Source organism: Vitis riparia, chromosome 18, assembly GCF_004353265.1.
Source record: "Vitis riparia cultivar Riparia Gloire de Montpellier isolate 1030 chromosome 18, EGFV_Vit.rip_1.0, whole genome shotgun sequence".
NCBI lineage: Eukaryota > Viridiplantae > Streptophyta > Magnoliopsida > Vitales > Vitaceae > Vitis > Vitis riparia.
The window spans coordinates 36,449,227-36,468,513 of NC_048448.1; the positions used below are offsets into that span (position 1 = coordinate 36,449,227).

Sequence of the window (19,287 nt, forward strand, 5' to 3'; positions counted from 1 at the left end):
AAAATTAAGTTTTAAAATATATCATGTTTTATGATGCCGAGATGGGAATAAAATTTGTCAAAATTATGATTTGAAACAGAGCGTTATATGAAAAAAAAAAAAAAAAAATCACCAAAAATATAAAATTTAATTTTAAATTTTGAAAATTTTCTCATGAAAATTTTTATCCACAAACATGTTTTGGAAGTTGTTTTAAAGAAATAATAGGATGTAAATAAAAATTTCTTAAAACTTTTTCTGGAGTGTTAGTGTTCAATTATTTAATTGATTTTTTAAAAATTAAACTCTTTTAAAGTTGTTTAATTAATTTTATTAAAGGATTTTATAACTTAAAAAAATTAATAACAATGTAAAATAAAAGTTTTATTTTGAATTGTTAAACATTATGATATGAATATAAAATAAAAGTTTAAACTTTTACAAAAATTGATAGTTTAACATGGTGTTCGAGTCTGATTTGGCTGAAGGACATGAGTTCAATCACTATTTATATGGAGCTGAATGATAACCAGACAGGTTTAGGACAAGTCGGCCCCATCCAACCCTGTATCATTTGTTCAAAATAATTTTCACTCACATCTCATAAAAAATAAACGGGCCGGACAAGGCGGAGTGGGTATAGGAATTCCTATACCATCGCCCGGCCCATTAACTTTTTTTTTGCAAAATTTAAAATTTTTAAAAATTATATTAAAATAAATATATTTTATAAATAATTAAAATATTATAAATTTATAACTTATTTTATTAAAAAATATTTTATTATTATTATAATAATAATATATATTAAAAATAAAAAAATAAAATTTAAATTAAATTAATTTTATATATAATGTGGGTAGAATAAGACAAGGTAATATTAAAACTTGTTTTGAAACTATATCAAGTTAAAAATAAATAAATAAATAAAATTTTAAACATATCTCTAACTTATTTATTTAAATTTCAAACCTATCTCATTAAAAGTTAGGCGTGTGGGTACCCAAAAGCCCCCACCTCATTACCATCCCTGCATGTGAAGTATTTAACAAATTTTTTATAACATTAAATATTACCTTTTAAAAATTATAATTTGATTTTGATTTAATTTTTCACTTGAGCTAAAAAGAAAAAGAAAAAAAAAGAAGTTATATCAAAATGCCTTATTTCTATTTCATAACAGCAATGATTATTCCATAACACTTTGGTCTCAAACAAAGAAAATTATCCCAATTTACGTATAATTTTTTTTTAAAAATAATTTTATTAAAATTACAAAAAAGCATAATAAATAAATTTTGAACTTAAAAAAGGAATAGTATTTATAAAATAATCGAAATAAATATAAACGTACTCTGAAATCTCAACTGTTTTCCCTTTGAAATAATTTCACGTGCAATCGAACATCTCATGAGAGTTATAAGTTAATTAAATATTGCATGAGTTAAGGAAACAAAAATAAAAAATAAAATTATTGTACACGTGTCTCGATCTTATTGGTTTAAAGAAATGAATATGTGGCCTACTTTGTAAGTATATACAAGAGATTGTGCCCCATGGAAATGACCTTTGATTCAAGGAAAAGATGACCCTACATTTTGGGTCATGGGCCTAAACTTTGGGCTCTCTACGTTTATTGCATTGGATTAGACAAAAGGCCCATTTATAGGAGTTTGACTTTTTGAGCCTAGGTTCAATTTGTTGTGGGAAATTTTTTCTTTACAAACCAAAATTTTATTTTGGTTGACATTTTTAAATTTTCCTCTTATTTTTTTCTTTCCTTACGTTTTTTCATGCGTTGAAAAACATAGAGAAACACAAAGAGTCAAGAAAATCAAAGTTTAGAATCTTAGAAGAAGAAAAGATAAATTTTGCCTAATACAATTATTTAACACGGTCATAGCCTTTCGACCATTGAAAATTCCAAAATTTTACGTGAAAATAAAATAAAATAGAAAGGTTAAATTTTGCCCAATACAATTATTTACCATAGTCATAACCCTTCAATCATAATAAAAAATAAAAAAAAATTGCCAAAATAAAAAATAACATGTGTTTCTAATAGAAATATTGGTAGTATTTTGGAAAAAAATTAAACATATTTAACAAATATACAATGCCTCGTATCAAATAAGGGAAAAAGTTTTTAGAGGTATATAAAAATGAATTGCTATTAACTTTGTAAATGTATTTTAAAGCTGCGAAAATTCTTTGAGTTTGAAGCGTATAATATCTATATGATTGAGATAGAGTCGGGTACCCAACCTCATTGTGGTTATGGTTAATCCTATTGTAACATGACTTTGTATCTACATGGGGGCGATTGTGATGTCTGAAATTTTAAAACTTGTGAGGGCCCCAAAAAGAGCCAACCCAATATGTGGATTTAAAAATTAAAAGGATAAGAAAATTCTCATTTTCATACTAGAATATACAAACAATGATTTTAATTTGCAATATTGTGATGAATTTAGATGTTTCATTTGGGCTTGTAGTTGTTGAATGGTTAAATGGCTAAATTTGAATTGTTCAAATTATTTTTTCTAAATATTCTCTTATTTGTTGAATGGGTAAATGGCTATATTGTATTTATGTTTTTATTTAAAAAAAATCATTTTCATTCTTTCACATTTAATTAAATAAAATTATTAAATTGAGAAAAATGAATCCCAATAATATTAGTGAATAAAATTATTAAAATTATATTTTTTTTAAATTACATTGAGAATAATTTGGATGATAAAATAAATAAATAAATAAATAAAGTCTATGACCTTGAATGTTTCATTGTTTGTTGCATGAGAAAACAGCCACCCAACTCATCTAGAAAATCAAATTTAGTTCAACTATCTAGAAGTGTCCACTTTTATCAAGAGAGAATTGAAATGAAAAAGCATATTAAAATATTTTGTTTCATTATTTTAAATTAATATTTTATTTTATTTTATTTTTTTTAAAAAAAAGATAATGATAAGGTGAAATATAATAATATGACAAAAAACTCATACCAAAAAATATTTTATAAATTTTTTTAAAACAATTTTCATTTTTTTAATCAAACCCATTTTCAAAAAATATTAAAAAATAAAATTTATATAACATTTTCCAAACCACATACCATGAAATAAGTGATTTTTGTAGTAAAATTGCAAAATCAATAAAACTATTTATTTAAATTTTAACCCAACCTAAAATTTCAAAAAATAATAATAATAATAATAAAAAAGAAAAGGTAAATTATTATGCCCAATTCAACTATTTTGACATAGGCATAGCCGTTTTATTTTTTGAAAATTTTCTCTTTAGTGAGAAAAAGGAGAATCACTCAGAAAATTGGTTTCTTTATATCAAATAAAAACAGTATTTATATTTAAAGTTATTAAATATTAAATAAAAAATTAATAAAATTTTATTTTAAGTAAAATCAAGTCAATTTAATTTCTAGATAAATTTTCTTTAGAAAAAAAAAGTTTAAGGTTATGTTTGATCTTAGGGAAAGAAACTAAAGAGGAAAAGTAGAAGGAAAGAAAAATAAAAAATAAAGTTAAATTCTATAAATTATTTTTATTTATCACTTCAATTTATTTTATTTATCTTAACTCATCAAAATAAATATTAAATAATTTAAAAATGCATAAGTTTATAATTAATTTTAATTATATGTGATTTTCTTTGGATTTTTTCATATGACAATAAAATATGAGAAAAATAATTTTCCTTAGTATTCTTTTTTTTTTGGAACCAAACACAACCTAAAAGTAAAACGCAACATGACAAGGAATTTGAATAGAATTCTCAAATGTGGTTGTATTCTTCAACACAAAAGTATGCAAGAAAATTTTATTAAATTTAAAGAAAAATTTTAATTTTATTGACTTATTCTATTCTTCTAATATTTTTTATTTCATTTTTCTCGTATTTTTCTTTAAAATTTTCAAAGACCAAATCGAGGCTAAGGAGAATCAAAATTTTAGAATCTTGAATCCATCAATGTTTGTCACACTAGGAGAAAACAACCACCCAAACCAATTTTGAAGTCCCTATAAAACTATTTGACATAGTCATAGCCTTTTACTCCTTGAAATTTCCCAAATATTTGTAGGAGAAAAGGAAGTAGCCAGATCAATAAGAATGAACAAGGTTTCCTCATGGGACTATTGACTATAAGTATCTAACAACTTAGCCAACACAACATGTGAATTTAGACCTTAGAAGAGTAGCCAACCAACATGTGAAAAACGATTTGTCTGTAATATATTTGAATTTTTAATTCGAAATTAGTCAAAAATTAGAGTTTGTAACTGCGATTTTGATTTTTTTTAAAATAGACAGAACTGTGGTTAGTGACTAAGATTTTAAATTTACAAACAATAGTCACCAACTACGATTTTGTATTCAAAGAAAAAAAAACTTAAGTTGTATATAATATTGAGATAGTGTAGAATGAGCCAAAAGAATGAAAGGGATTGACACCTTATTCATTCCTTTTTAATTGTCCTTATTTGTTTCATTCTTCAAAACTTACTACATTGCCAACACCCTCTTTTCTAAATATTTTTTAACATTTTCATGTTGGCATCATAATAATTAATTCAAAAATTTGTAAATAAAATTATTAAATTATACTAATAAAAAAAATACCCATTTGAATGTTGACATAAATTTGGATGATAAATAAATATAAGTCTATTCATTGTTTGGGTTGTTAGAATTTGGGATGTAGTTGAATAATCCAATTTCTTTTTAAAAAAGAAAGAATAATTTATTAAGGGTATGTTTGGGAGTGCTTTTAATAAATGCATTCAACGATAGAACTAGTAGAACAAAATAATAATTATTTTCATATGTTTGAATAGATTTTACATTTTTTAAATTTTAAATTAAATAAAAAAATCACACCTCACGTGGTATTAAGAAAAAATATTTTAGTATTTTGAATCTTCAAAGGATAGTAAAATGCAATAAACTATAAAAGTTTTAAATGAAGATAAATTGAACAAAATTATCAACTTAAATTAACTAATTTAATGCACTAATAATAATTATTTATTAAATGATTCATTTCATATGAAAAGATAATCACCCGAATTTTGAAAAAAATAAAAGGTAATTATGTCAAACTCAAATGTTTTTAAATAGGGATAGGCATTTTATTTTTTGAAAATTCAAAAATTTTATATAGGGAAGCCAAATAAATAAGAAAATTGGGTTTCATTAAATCTAATAATAATAGCATTTATAATAATAATTATATAAAAAAAAAGCGAGTTTTCATGCACTTATGTAAAAATAATTATAAAATATGAACCCTATAAAAATAATTCAAGTTTTATATATTTACCGATCAAATGTAGTACATATATTATTAAAAACTATTAATTGAATGGTAGTATATGTAACAAAAAAAACATGAAATGCTAATTATTTTTATATTACTATTTGAAATTTATATTTTATAAACTTGAATTCTTATTTTGTGGTTTTTTTTATATGAGTATATGAAAACACATTTTTACTTATAGAATGTAAAAATAAAAAACATTATTGCTTAATAAAATCTAAAAAATAATATAAAAAAAAAGGCGTTAAATCATACTTAAAATAGCATAAGAAGAAAACAAATGAGAATAAAGTCCAATATTTCTTATTTAATAAGAATTTAAAAGAAAATAGAACATAATGGAAAATAATTTAAAGCTTATATATTTTAAAAATTTTCATTCTGAAAAAAGAGAAATAAATTTTAAAAGTATGTAAAAAAATTAATTAAATTTAAATAAAAAAATTAATTTAATTTACTTTTTCTTTTATTCTATTTTTTTTTTTCATATTTTTCTTTTTTGAAGGCTAAAGAGAGTCAAATTTTGGACTCTTGAATCCATCAATGTTTGAAATCTCCACTACTACCCACTCCTTGACTATTCCCAAAATTTTGTTGAAGAAAAGGAAGTAGCCAAATAAATAGGAATGAACAAGGTTTCCTAATGGGAATATTGTACATTTGTAAGACTAGTAAGTACTTAACAAATTAGCCAACCCAACATGTGGAAAGGAAGTAGCCAAACAATGGTTTTAAATCTACAACTTGGGATGAAATTTTAGATGTTTCACTTGGACTTCTTGTTGTTTGAATGGTTAAATTTTGGATGAATTTGAATTGTTCAATTTTTATTTTTTATTTTTTATTTTTTACTTTTGAAGATCCCATGTGAAAATTTCATTAAACTTTAATATTTTCATTTTTGTTTTATAATATATTAATAAAAACAAAAACACTATTAAAGTTTTTTTTTTTCATAGAAAGTTTAAGCGATTTTGCTTAAAATATTTTTTTAATAAAAAAAGCTATTAATTGAAGTGTTATACACTAAAAGGACTTTGATTATAATCATGAAGTTTTAACAAAATGCATGTAATGTTTGTTTTTTAACTAAATAAAAAAAGTCAAAATATTTGATTTTTTCTATTAAACTAAAAATAATATTTTGATATTAACCATCGTATCATCAATAAATTCAGTTTAGTTAAATAGGAAATACCAAATATTTTAATTTTTTATATTCAATCCAAAAACAAATACCACAAATAGTCTCTTTGTAGATTTGAAATTTTTTATCAAATATCTCCCTCATTTTGAAATTTCAAATGAGAATGAGTAGATGCTATCCAATGAAATTTCAAATCCGTAAGTATTAGTTGTATATAAGAAAAACCTGAAAGGGTGAATGAAATGAACCCTTGATGATAATCATTCTCAACCCAACTCTTACGGTATCAAAAAGTGACTTTTTATGTCAAAAAAAGACCCAAAATTTATTCATAAAAACAATTAATATGCAAAATTAACTCTTTGCAATCAAAGAGTCAAATTTAAATTTGCATAGAATACCCAAGTAGATAACGTAGGATGAGCCAAAAAAGGAAAGCAAGGGATTGACATCTTCTTCATTCTCTTTGAATAGTCTTTTTATTTGTTTCATTCCCCAAATCTTAGGTCATTTCCAATGCCCTTTCTCTTACCCATTTTTGACATCTTCATGCTAGTATCATAATAATTAATTGAAAAAATTGCAAATAAATAAATAAATAAATTATTCTATTAAAAAAATACCCATTTGATTGTTGAGAATAATTTAAATGATAAATAAATAAACTTTAGTCATTGTTTGGTACATGAGAAAACAACCACTTAACTCATCTAGAAAAATTAAGTTATTTTAGCTAGTAGACATAGTCACATGCAACCTTCCATTTTCTAGAAATCACAAATTGGACTATAAAATTAAATGCTAGAAGACTAATCAATAAGAGAATTTCCATTTCTTTTATCAATGGTTTTGAATTTGACTTCTAATAAGTGCATTCATCAATAGAAAGAGTAAGGAAAAAATAGTAATAATTATTATTATGGTATGTTTGAAAATTACATTTTTAAAAAATTTAATTAAATAAAAAAATTGTTATATTTAAAGAAAAAAAGTATTTAAAGAATTTTTTTTATTAATAGGTAAAATTTATATATATTTTAATTTATTGTACATAAATTGATAAAAAAAATATAATTGCCTTCACATTTTTAATTAAATAAAAATTCGTTATATTTAAAGAAATAAAGTATTTAAAAAAAGAAATTTTATTTAATAGGCAAAATTTGTATTTTTTAAATTTATTGTACATAAATTGATAAAAAAATATAATTGCAACAAAGTAAAATGAGTTAATAATTAAAGGTTTGTTTAGTTGGAGGAAGAAAAATCCATAATTTTTTTTAAATATCTTTATTAATTTTAAAATTAACATTTTTTCTTTTCATCTAAATTCATCCAAAATTTATAGAAATGGTATAAATAAATGCTTTGTAAGGAGGAGCTACGCCTTTCTAAAAATATCCATTCTCTAAGGTATTTTTAAAATTAATTCTTGAAATATTATTAGTAAGCATAATTTTTCCATTTTTATTTATCAAATAAAAATAAGGTTATATTTGGTTTCTAAAAAATTTAGAGAAAAAAAAAAGAGTGAAGGAAAATAAAATTAAAATTAAAATAAATAAATTATTTTTATATATTATTTTAAATTCATTTCTTGATTAAATAATTTGAAAATTCATAAAAGTTTGATTAATTTTCATTATATTTGATTAAATATTTTAAATTTTAATTATATTTTATTTTCATTAACATATAGTAATAAGATCAAAACCAAAAATAAAAATAAAAATGGATAAGTGTGGTATTTATTCCTCCAAAAAATGCCCAAGAATTAACCCAATTTTCTCATGGTCCAAACAACCGTCAAATGGCCCCCATCCGTGAGCATAAAGTCAAAAAGCCAGACACCCTATCCGCGTTTTCCTGTGACCATTTCCTTGGCATTGAAGCTTTCAAACCCGACCTCCATCTCTCTCCTCTCTCCTCTCTTTTACACCCCCACTTTCGTATCTGTTTCTCCCACATTTCCCCTTTGACCCGTCATTCCCCATGCGCTTTTCATCAATTTCCACTCCTTTTTAAGTCTTTTTTTACCTGATTTTTGTTGTATGAACCATCCCCAAAGTCCAATACTTCGCATCGACGCACCGCCTACATGAGATAATACCACAAAAAGCACATAGCTTATAGCCAACTATGGTTGTTGTCCAGGACTTGCTCTGGGCTTTCTCTATCTTTTCTCTTGTTTGGTACTTTCTTCAAGGTCTCTTCAGGGTCATTTCCATGGCCCTGAGCCTCAACTCTCCCCCTTGTCCCTCTCCCTCGTGGGCTTCCAGAAGTTTCATCGACCGTTTAGGCGAGTGTTTGGTGGCGGAAGAGTGTTCTCATGAGACTGGTTTTCCGAGCAAGAGGCGGAGAGGGGAGAAGGGCTTGCATGAAAGCACTGATATCATGCAGAAAATCAGCCTAGGTTGTGGGGTGCAGGAGGAGGGGGAGGTTAAGAAGGGCTCTGTGAAGGTGAGGAAGAGGCCTGCTAGGATCGTTGTGCCCGAGTTCTGTCCGGGTTTTGATCAGTTTTGTGAAAGGGGTGGGAGGTTGGAGGAGAAGGAGATTGAGGAGGAAGGGAGAGACTACTGTTTGGCTAGCAAGAAGGGGAAGAGGGAGGTCATGGAAGATGGATATGGAGTCATGGTTGACATCCAAGGGGACCCCCAACAGGTACTTTTATTCTAAATCTCTGCCCCATATACCACAAATAATTGATGAAAAGGAGTTAAATGGCTTGTTTGCTGAGTGTTTTTTAAAACAATTTTGTCTTCTTCAAGAATGAAAACAAAAAATAAATTTATGTTGTTAAAAGTATAAACATAATGTTTTTAGTGTTTTCAGTTGTTTTTATTTGTTTTTGAAAACTATTTTAAATATAATATAACATATTTAAAAATATAAAAAATTGAGTAAGAGTATTTTAAGTTTTCTAAAATTTTTGTTTTACAAAATATTATAAAACAATTTTTGAAAACGGTTCTCAAGAACTATTTTTTAAAATTGTTTTCAAAACACTTACTAAAAAGAGCAATAATTTTTCTCACCATATTGAAAAATTTAAATGACATGACATGATATTTCTCAAAATAATTGTAAAAAAAGACTTATTATTTTTCATTTTGGAGATTTAAATTTTATTTTATTTTATGGATTTTATTCTTTTTTTTTTTAAGGGTTTATTAAGTTTTTTTTTTCTCAGATTTATTAATGGATGATTATATTTGAACTTTGCTTAGATGTTTCCATGACCAGGCATTTTTCACTGTGATTGATGGGCATGGAGGGCGGGCTGCAGTCGATTATGTTGCAGAAAATTTAGGAAAAAACATTGTGAAAGCCCTTGAAAATATTGAGGATTCAAAACATGGTGATAATCAACTACAACAAGCCATCCACGGAGGCTACCTAGTCACAGATGAGGGGTTTCTTAGTAAGGTAAGTAATTCACCTGGCGCAGATAATGCCTTTGAAAGTTTCAACCACCCTTTTGAAAAAACTAAGTTGTTTTGACTTGGTCTATTGAAAGAAAAAATGGCTCTGTACAGGCTTTTACACTATTCATGTATATATACATAGAAATCTAGAATTCATCACCATGGTTTGGACTAGAGGTATCAGCATCATGGTCTGAGCCTTATGTTGTTTAGTTATAGAAGATGTTGATTTGCAGGATGTGAGCAGTGGGGCTTGTGCTGCAAGTGTGCTGTTGAAGGATGGAGAGTTGCATGCAGCAAATGTTGGTGATTGTAGGGTAGTTTTGAGTAGGAATGGCGTCGCGGAGCCCTTGACGAACGATCATCGTCTTTGTAGGGAAGACGAACGATCTCGGATTGAGAATTCTGTGAGTATATCTTCTTCAATTTTGTTCATGAAACTAGTGCTTTTCCCTTTCCCCTACATTGGCTAAGTTCATTGTTGCAGGGTGGCTATGTACATTGTAACAATGGAGTTTGGAGGGTTCAAGGATTGCTTGCGGTTTCTAGGGCTATCGGAGACCTGCATTTGAAAGAATGGATCATTTCTGAACCAGAGATTAAGAAACTTCATTTGACATCGGATTGCAAGTTTTTGATCATGGCTTCTGATGGATTGTGGGATAAGGTTAGTACACCCTTAAAAGACAACATTACATCTTTTGAATCGTTTTTTATTTGCCTTTTTAGTAGACTTAGCTACATATAACGTCACATTTTATAAAATTAAGAATATTCATATGTTATGTTTGTTTATTGAAACATTAAAAATTGATGATTCCATATTTGCAAGTATCATAATAGTTTACGTCTTTGAACTTTAATTTTGAAAGCGTTTAATGTTTTTTTAAATTGGACAAGGAATGATAAATGCTCGATTATGACTTGTGAGTATTTGTTGGAATTGAATTTTAAGCCTTTTGAATGTGGTCCTAAAAACAAAAGATCATCTTGCTTAGAATTTCAAGCAAATTTGTGTATCATTATCAAGTTCATTTTGATTTTTATTACTTATATCACTTGAAATTGAAGATTAAGTCGACAAAATAGTTTAAACTTCCAAACTTCAATTTCAAAACCCTAAATCGTTTTAGGGTTTGGGTATGGATGAAGAAGAAAGGACTCAAACAATTAAAAATTGATTTTTCTATATTTGTAGGTATCATAATAGTTTACATCTTTAAACTTTGATTTTAAAAATGTATAATATATTTTTATTTTTTTTATAATTGGACAACGGACTATGAAGGCTCAATTATGGCTTGTGTGTATTTGTTGGAATTGAATTTTAAGTCTTTTCAATGTGGTCCCAAAAACAAAAGGTCATCCTACTTATAATTTCAAGCAAATTTGTGTATCATCGAGCTCATTTTGATTTTTATCACTTATATCATTTGAAATTGAAGATTAATATGAGAAAATATTTTAGACTTCCAAATTTCAATTTCAGAACCCTAAATCATTTTAGGGTTTAGGCATGGATGAAGAAGTAAGAACTCGAACCATTAAGGCTCAAACATGACCCATGAATATTTGTTCAATTAAACCAATGTTTAGGCCTTGTGATGAATGCTCATAATTGAATAATCTCCTTGTGATTTAGTTATTTTTTAAAGATTTGATTTTTTTTTTCTTTTTTCTTTTTGCCTTACAAAATTGATTAACATTATAATTATTGTTTTTGTTTAACCAGGTGAATGATCAAGAGGCAGTAGATTTGGTTCTAAGAGAGAAAAATCCATTACAGTCTTGCAAAAAGCTTGTAGATTTATCTACTAACAGAGGCAACAAGGATGATATTACAGTCATGATGATCAACCTTCAAAGATTCATTAAACTTGGAAATTGATCGCGTTTTTTCATAATTTCTTCCTCATTTACCCTCTGTAGATGAACTCCTCATCCTTTAAGAAAGGATGAATATTAGAAAATGGTTAGAGGGATATAGAATTTAGAATAATGCAGGGAGATAGGCATATGGGATAGAATAATTTTTTGTACACTTTGATTTGGTTTAAACTTAATGATTTATTTGTTTATTTATTTATTTATTTATTTAAATCTTATGGGTATTGTCTTCATTTATTCTTCAATGGGTTCATGTATGAAATTAATAATACAAAATATGCATTACTCGGATTTTGCTTTTTTTTTTATTCCTTCTATGTAAATATTATTTGTTTTGAGTCTAATGAACTATGTGACTTTAAATCACATCTACCTAGTTAAAAGGAGTTCACTAGAATTCTTAAATATATATTGTTAATTTTTTTTCCCCTAAGTAATATGGGATATTGAAATTACCCTCCATGTAAAGTTGTGCTAGTTAGAACACTCACTTAGTTTACTTTGGAATTTATTTATAAAGTTTGTACTTTACTTGTATCTATTATCATTTCATGCATTATACCTTATAAGTATTTTGGTCTACACTTTTTATATTATGCGTGATAAAAGAAGATTTAACTCACGCGTTCCTTATTAATAGATGACTTGTTCACAATTGGTTCATGAGTCTAGGTAACTCATTAGAGGTTGTAGTTCACCACTTTCTCAGTGGAATGATGACTAGTTTTGACTATCGAAATGAGTTTTTCATAGTGAGTGCATTAGTGTTTATGATTACATATTGAACAAGGCTTATGGTGAGTCATGACTTAAAAACTATCAAGTAATCATGACCTCAATAGACTGCTTCATTGTGTTGTCTTAACTTTAAGAAAATATTAAGCTTGTGTCCAAGTTAGTAGTGATTTTAACCTATAGGTAAGATCTTCAAGTGATCATATATTTCTTATGAATTGGTTGCTATCAATGGAAGTGGGTAGAAAAAGATATTCTCATTGAAGGCACCATGATATCTCAAGAAATTGAGACAAAGTGTCTGTTTTAGTGATTTTAAGGAGGTGTGTTTATGTAAATTATGATTATAGTAGTTCCTTAAGTGGAAACTTTATATAAACTATTAGATAACTAAGATATGTCAATTGATTACATAATAAGAAGATTTGTAATTCAAGAATAGTAAAGTTAGTCTTAAGAGGCTAATCACATTCATCTCAATAGATTTTGAACATTGGTTCATGAGAAGACTTCACATAATATATAATAGGTTATACGCCTAAGCACTTAGTGTCTCGTTATTATTTGTATAGAATATTGAAATGCAATTGATTCTTTATAAATGTTGAATCAACTTTAGAATTGAATTCTTGAGTTAATACCATCATATGAGTGTTAGTAGTTCCTACTTGAGCTCATATATTTTATTAGCAGGATTTATTGGGATTGGATTAGCTTTTGGTTCATCTATGCGTATAAAGACATTTTAGTAATTACACAATATTGCTTATGAGTTAGTAAACAAAATCTTTGGATTGAACTTATTGACTAATTAAATGACCTTATGAGTTTAATTAATCAATTAAAATTTAATTTAGGTTAAATTAAGTGACCCAAGCCTCTACTACGCTCAAGCCACTTAAGTCTAATGAAGAATAGTATAAATACCCATTTGGGGTTACTTTAATAAACACTTTAAAGAAGGATACTACTGTATAAACACTTTAACACAAGAGGTTACTACCCTTTTGGCACAACAATCTTTTTAAATACGATACTTTTTTTATTAAGAGATTAATACTCTCTTTTCCAAAATTTTATTTTATAAAATTTAAAATATCAAACATTTTAACAAAGAAAAAAGTTAAAACCATAACCAAGTTAGAAATTTTAATTTTTTAAAATAAAAATAATAAAATAATATGACAATATAATAAGATTTATAAAGTAAATAAATATTTATTTAATAAAAATATAGGAAATCTTATATCCTAAACCTTTAAATTTATTCATTATGCATTTATTTTTATATTAAATTTGTTATCATGACTTATTATATATATAAAGGAAAAAAGAAAAATTATGTTGGTTTTAGTATGTCAAAGTTTAAGGATAAAAATAAAGCTTTTTAGATTGCCATGTCAAATTTTTTAAAAAAAGAAGAAGACGAAGAAGAAAAATGTAGTCGGGGTAGGAAGAAATAAGACTAAAAAGGGTAGTTTTGAAACTTTGATACTTTTTACTATAAGATCATGTTTGATTGGTTAGATATAGTCATGGAAGAAAATATCGGTAATCACGGATATATCGGTACTTCGATTTTACGGATATATCAGAGATATATCGGCGGATATTTTGGAAAAAAATATCGGTAGGCTTAAAATTGTTAAAAACTCATGGAAATATAAAGAAAACTTCATAATAATATAATTAGAAGTATAATAGACATTTTAAAGTTGTTTTGTAGAAAAATTTGATATACATATCATATAATTTGCGATATTAAATGTAATTATATCATGTCGATTTATAAGAAATGTTAATTTTGTAATTGTTCTCATTATAAAGTCACATAAAATACTTTATTTCATTAAATAGCAATAATTTGTACACATTACATTACAATGTCCCTTTAGACCAAAATGAGGATCGATGTGGTTCAATGGGATTGATAGATGAAGGAATGCCGTCTTGCTGTTGGAGACAATATTGGTACCAACTCAATGAGCCTCGATAATATTGGTTAAAAATTCTAACATGCCATGCATATATCTCTTGAGTCCTGCCCACTGCCTCTACATGGATAGGATACTCAAAGTTCACCCATGTATTAATGCCCAATCCTCCTTCCATCTGATATGGAACTTGGTAAGGCATTTGTCTAGAAGGTGAATAACGTGACATACCATACTCTTCATCTGTTGAACTTGAAGGTTGACCATAACTCATCACATGAGGAGGGTAGACATTAGCCTCATTCGAGGAGTCACTAAATTGAGTTCCTATACTCATAGATTCAAAACTCCCTGAAAGTAACTCCTCATTATATGGTTCCATCATTCGTTCTCTTCCTCTATTAGGCTTCCCAATAGCTCCTATGCCTGGACCAGCTCTTCTAGAGCCATGGTCTTCATCCTGTGTGTAGTGTGTGAAAGTATTTTCACAGGTGAATTGGCTGACTGGATATTGACTATGTTGACGTTCATTAATATCTCCTCCCGCATTATCACCTCCATCATCAGTTCCACCTCTTGAACCATCGTAACCAGAAGCAGAAGTACCTGCACCACTAGGTCTACTACTATGGCCAGCACTTGTGGAGTCAATCTCTTGGTGGGAATCATCAGTATCTTTGCTAAAACTTTCAAAGTGAACTTCTTCAGACAACACACGTTCAACATTAACTCCAAATTCTCGAGCATGAGCGGCAATTCGTGGATCGGGATTTCCAACTTCGTCATCCAAGTGTATAGGCCTCACCCATTGGAACAACTGATTATCTTCTTCTTCACCCACTTCGGCTGAAATGTCAAGAAGATCAAGATAATTTTTTTCAGCAACTCGATCATTTTCTGCCTCCATATCGCGTAACTTTAGCCTCATATTATAGTAACAAAAAACTAATTGCTCCAATCGAGAGTAAGCCAAACGATTTCGTTGCTTTGTGTGGATGAGAGCAAACGTGCTCCAATTTCTCTCACAGGCAGTAGATGACGCAGTTTGTGAGAGAACTTTGATGGCTAACTTTCTCAATGTAGGTGTTTGATTCCCATACATAAACCACCATTCAGCTGCAACCAATTTGATAATCATATAAATACTTATGTGGTGAATTTACAATAATGATAATCAATTTTTCCTATAAAGACTCACCGGGCACCATGGTTGACCTTGCTGCAATTGCCGCTCGATCACCGAATCCTCTTTTTGCATCTCGAAAAAGCACAAACTATGTATTCAACATTTAATTTGTTAATATCATATTTGTTAGTAAACATTCAAATAAATTGATGAATGAAATTATTGTTTTATAGACAAATAACAGTTTTTTATTTACCTCATTTCCAAATTGACCAAGTGATTCAGTAGTTGGATCTAATTTTGCAAAAACATCATGGACCGCTTGAAGTAGTTCCGGATCATTACCAACTCCACGTCTATATTGAAATCTTGGATTCAAGAAGTATGCTACAATAAAATTAAGTAGAGTTAGTATTTTTTTAAACAAAATTAAATACAGAGTAAAAACTTATAAAGATATATAGTACTTAAGTACCTGCTGCATGAAGTGGATGTTTTAGTGTTTTCTCCCAACGATCTTGTATTATTTTGAACATCCAATCTCCAGCTCCTTGATGCGTAAGGTTCTTTTTCATCACATGCATAAGCTCATACACAAATGGCATTGTGGGAACAACTTCAGAATCCATAAGTCGAAGCACCACGCATAATGGCTCATATAATGAAACTATATTTGTCATTCTGTCCCAATACGCATGGTCAAACAATAATTGCTCCAACTCTCGTCCATGTTTTGTTCGACTCAGCTTGTGTTGTGCCCAATCATCACTCATAAACAATTTTTTCAAATCGACCATTTTTTTAAGAAGACTGTCAAGAGCAATATAATTGGTAGCAAACCTTGTAGCTCCTGGTCGAACAATGTCTCCACCATAATACAGTCTCATTTGTGCTAGTAACCAACCATGATTGTAAATGAAGTTAGTTATCTTGCGAGCATTGTTTATCACCTCGATAACACTGGGTCTTTTACCAATGTCTTCAAAGATTAAGTCGATGCAGTGCGCCGCACACGGAGTCCAGTATAAGTTATACTTCTTCATCAATTGTTTCCCTGCTTTCATGAACGCCGACCCATTATCTGTGACAATTTGGACCACATTTTCTTTACCGACTTCTTTGATAACAGTCTTCAATAGGTCGTATATATACTTGTGGTCTTTGATATAGTTCGATGCATCAACTGACTTAAGGAAGACCGTGCTCCCTTTAGAATAAACTATGAAATTAATAATACTTAATTTCGTGGGCCCTGTCCATCTATCTGACATTATTGTGCACCCATATGTCTTCCATTTATCTCTTTGTTGGTTCACATAAGCTTCCATTTCTCTGTACTCCATTTCCAAGTACTTGTTCTTTATGTCAAATGGAGATGGAGGTTCGATTCCCATTCCTGTACTTCATATAAAAAAAATATGTAAAACATGTCACAAAAGACTATATTTACTAAAAGTATAGCACAATATAACATTTCAAAAATTAGTAATTACCAGCTTGTTGTGCACCAATAATCATATTCTTGAAGTGATGAGACTTTGCTTTTGCGGGTGCGACGCTCTCATAAATGAAGAATTTGCTAATTAAGCGTCTCATCGTTTCTTTAATTGCACCACCCTTGAATATATCTTTGATATTTTTTTGTTTTGCTGCAGAAGACTTGTAAAGCAAAGGGGCAATAGGGGGTGATTGTTGCGAATGTCGCATACTATGTGATTTTCGCATCATCGACGGTAATCCAGTAGACTGTGAAGACTCCCCCATTTTGCGTTTGCTTCCTACAATATTCTCATATTGTTCACGTTCCCATTCTGATGCTTTTGAGGCACGAATTGCAGATCGATATGCATCCCGCTCATCTGGGTGCATATCTGTCGGATACATATACACATCTTCATTCTCAACATCTTCATCATCATCTTCGTCTACCAAATGTGTATGATGAGTCCCTATTGTGCCACGTAATTGAGCACGAATGTCTTCAACATCAGCATTTTTCTTTGCTTTTGCTTTTGTTTTGTCATGCACTAGGAATCGTATCTCTTCTTTCACTTCGGGCGGCACTCTCGGACACTTTTTGGTGTTGTTATGCGGGTCGTTATGCATTAAATGGAACTTGAATCGCGTGATGCCTCCACTTTTCATCACCAACCCACAGAAATTACAAATTGTTCCATTTCGGTTACCCTCAATTGGTAAACAATACTTCCAAGTCGGATCTCGCCCTAGCAGGGCAGAACCACCTTCACTAGCCATGCTAAATCTATTGCAATAAAAATACACTTGAATGTGATTTCAATGTAAACAAAAATCAAGTCAATATTTAAATTTAAATATATGAGAAATGTACAAAATAATGATAAAGAATGAACATAGTTGATATTCCATATATTTAATTAAACTAATTAAATAATTTAGCTAAGTTAATTTTTTGAATCTAAATCTAATTCTATGAAAAATTTACTAAATTAAAAATTAATCATAATTGGATATGAAACTAAATCATGATAATCATAAAAATTGAACATATTTAATATTCCATATATAGTAGTTCATGTTAATTAAACTAATTAAATAATTTAGCTAAGTTAATTTTTGAATCTAAATCTAATCTATGAAAAATTTACTAAATTAAAAATTAATCATAATTGGATATGAAACTAAATCATGATAATCATAAAAATTGAACATATTTAATATTCCATATATAGTAGTTCATGTTAATTAAACTAATTAAATAATTTAGCTAAGTTAATTTTTTGAATCTAAATCTAATTCTATGAAAAATTTACTAAATTAAAATTTAATCATAATTGGATATGAAACTAAATCATGATAATCATAAAAATTGAACATATTTAATATTCCATATATAGTAGTTCACGTTAATTAAACTAATTAAATAATTTAGCTAAGTTAATTTTTTAAATCTAGATATAATTCTATGATAAATTTACTAAATTAAAAAATAATCATAATTACATATGAAAAAAAATCCCAATAATCATAAAAATGAACATATTTCATATTCAAAATATACTAGTTCATGTTAATTAAATTAATTAAATAATTTAGCATGTTAATTAAATTAATTAAATGTGGAACTAAATCACAAATAATCATTCTAAATGTGAAACTAAATCACAAATAATCATCTAAAATAAACATATCAGTTTATAATTAAATGATCAAATTAACCTAAGTCAATTCAATAAAAATATACAAATTAATTACTATTGAATATAAAAATAACATTAAATCATCCATATTAATTACAATTGCAAACAAAATTAATTACAATTTAAAATAAACATACCTTAAGATTGAATAATTGAGCAACCTTGAGAGAGCAAATGAAGAATGAAAGCAAAAATGGGTGAAATTGATGAATAAATAGCTATTTATAGAAGAAATTTGGGCCAAAATAGCCGTTGGAACACCAATTTACCGTTGAAATTCAAATTTAGCCGTTGGATCACAAACTGGGACAAATCTGGCTGTTAGATCACATTATTAACGTTGGAATCGCATCTGGGCCCTTGGATCAACGCGGGCGTGATCTGGGCCGCCAGATCGCGCTGGAGAGAGAAGCGAAATATCTCCAAAAAGTTGGCGATTTTATCGCCAAAATATCGCCGATTTATCGGCGATTTTCTACGGCCACAGGCGATTATTTGGTGAAATTGCCGATTTATTGGCGATTTTTTGCGAAA

At 28.0% G+C, this 19,287-nt stretch overlaps 1 protein-coding gene across 1 annotated transcript; it reads left to right on the forward strand.

Annotated features, from left to right (window-relative positions):
* The first annotated feature begins 8,406 nt into the window (after window positions 1–8,406).
* On the forward strand, window positions 8,407–11,997 carry LOC117906369 (probable protein phosphatase 2C 2). Its single transcript, XM_034819362.1, has 5 exons — window positions 8,407–9,128; window positions 9,711–9,893; window positions 10,129–10,299; window positions 10,380–10,559; window positions 11,625–11,997. Exons 1-5 carry the CDS (start codon window positions 8,607–8,609, stop codon window positions 11,778–11,780), a joined length of 1,212 nt encoding a protein of 403 aa, XP_034675253.1. The 5' UTR covers window positions 8,407–8,606; the 3' UTR covers window positions 11,781–11,997.
* The last annotated feature ends 7,290 nt before the right edge of the window (window positions 11,998–19,287 follow it).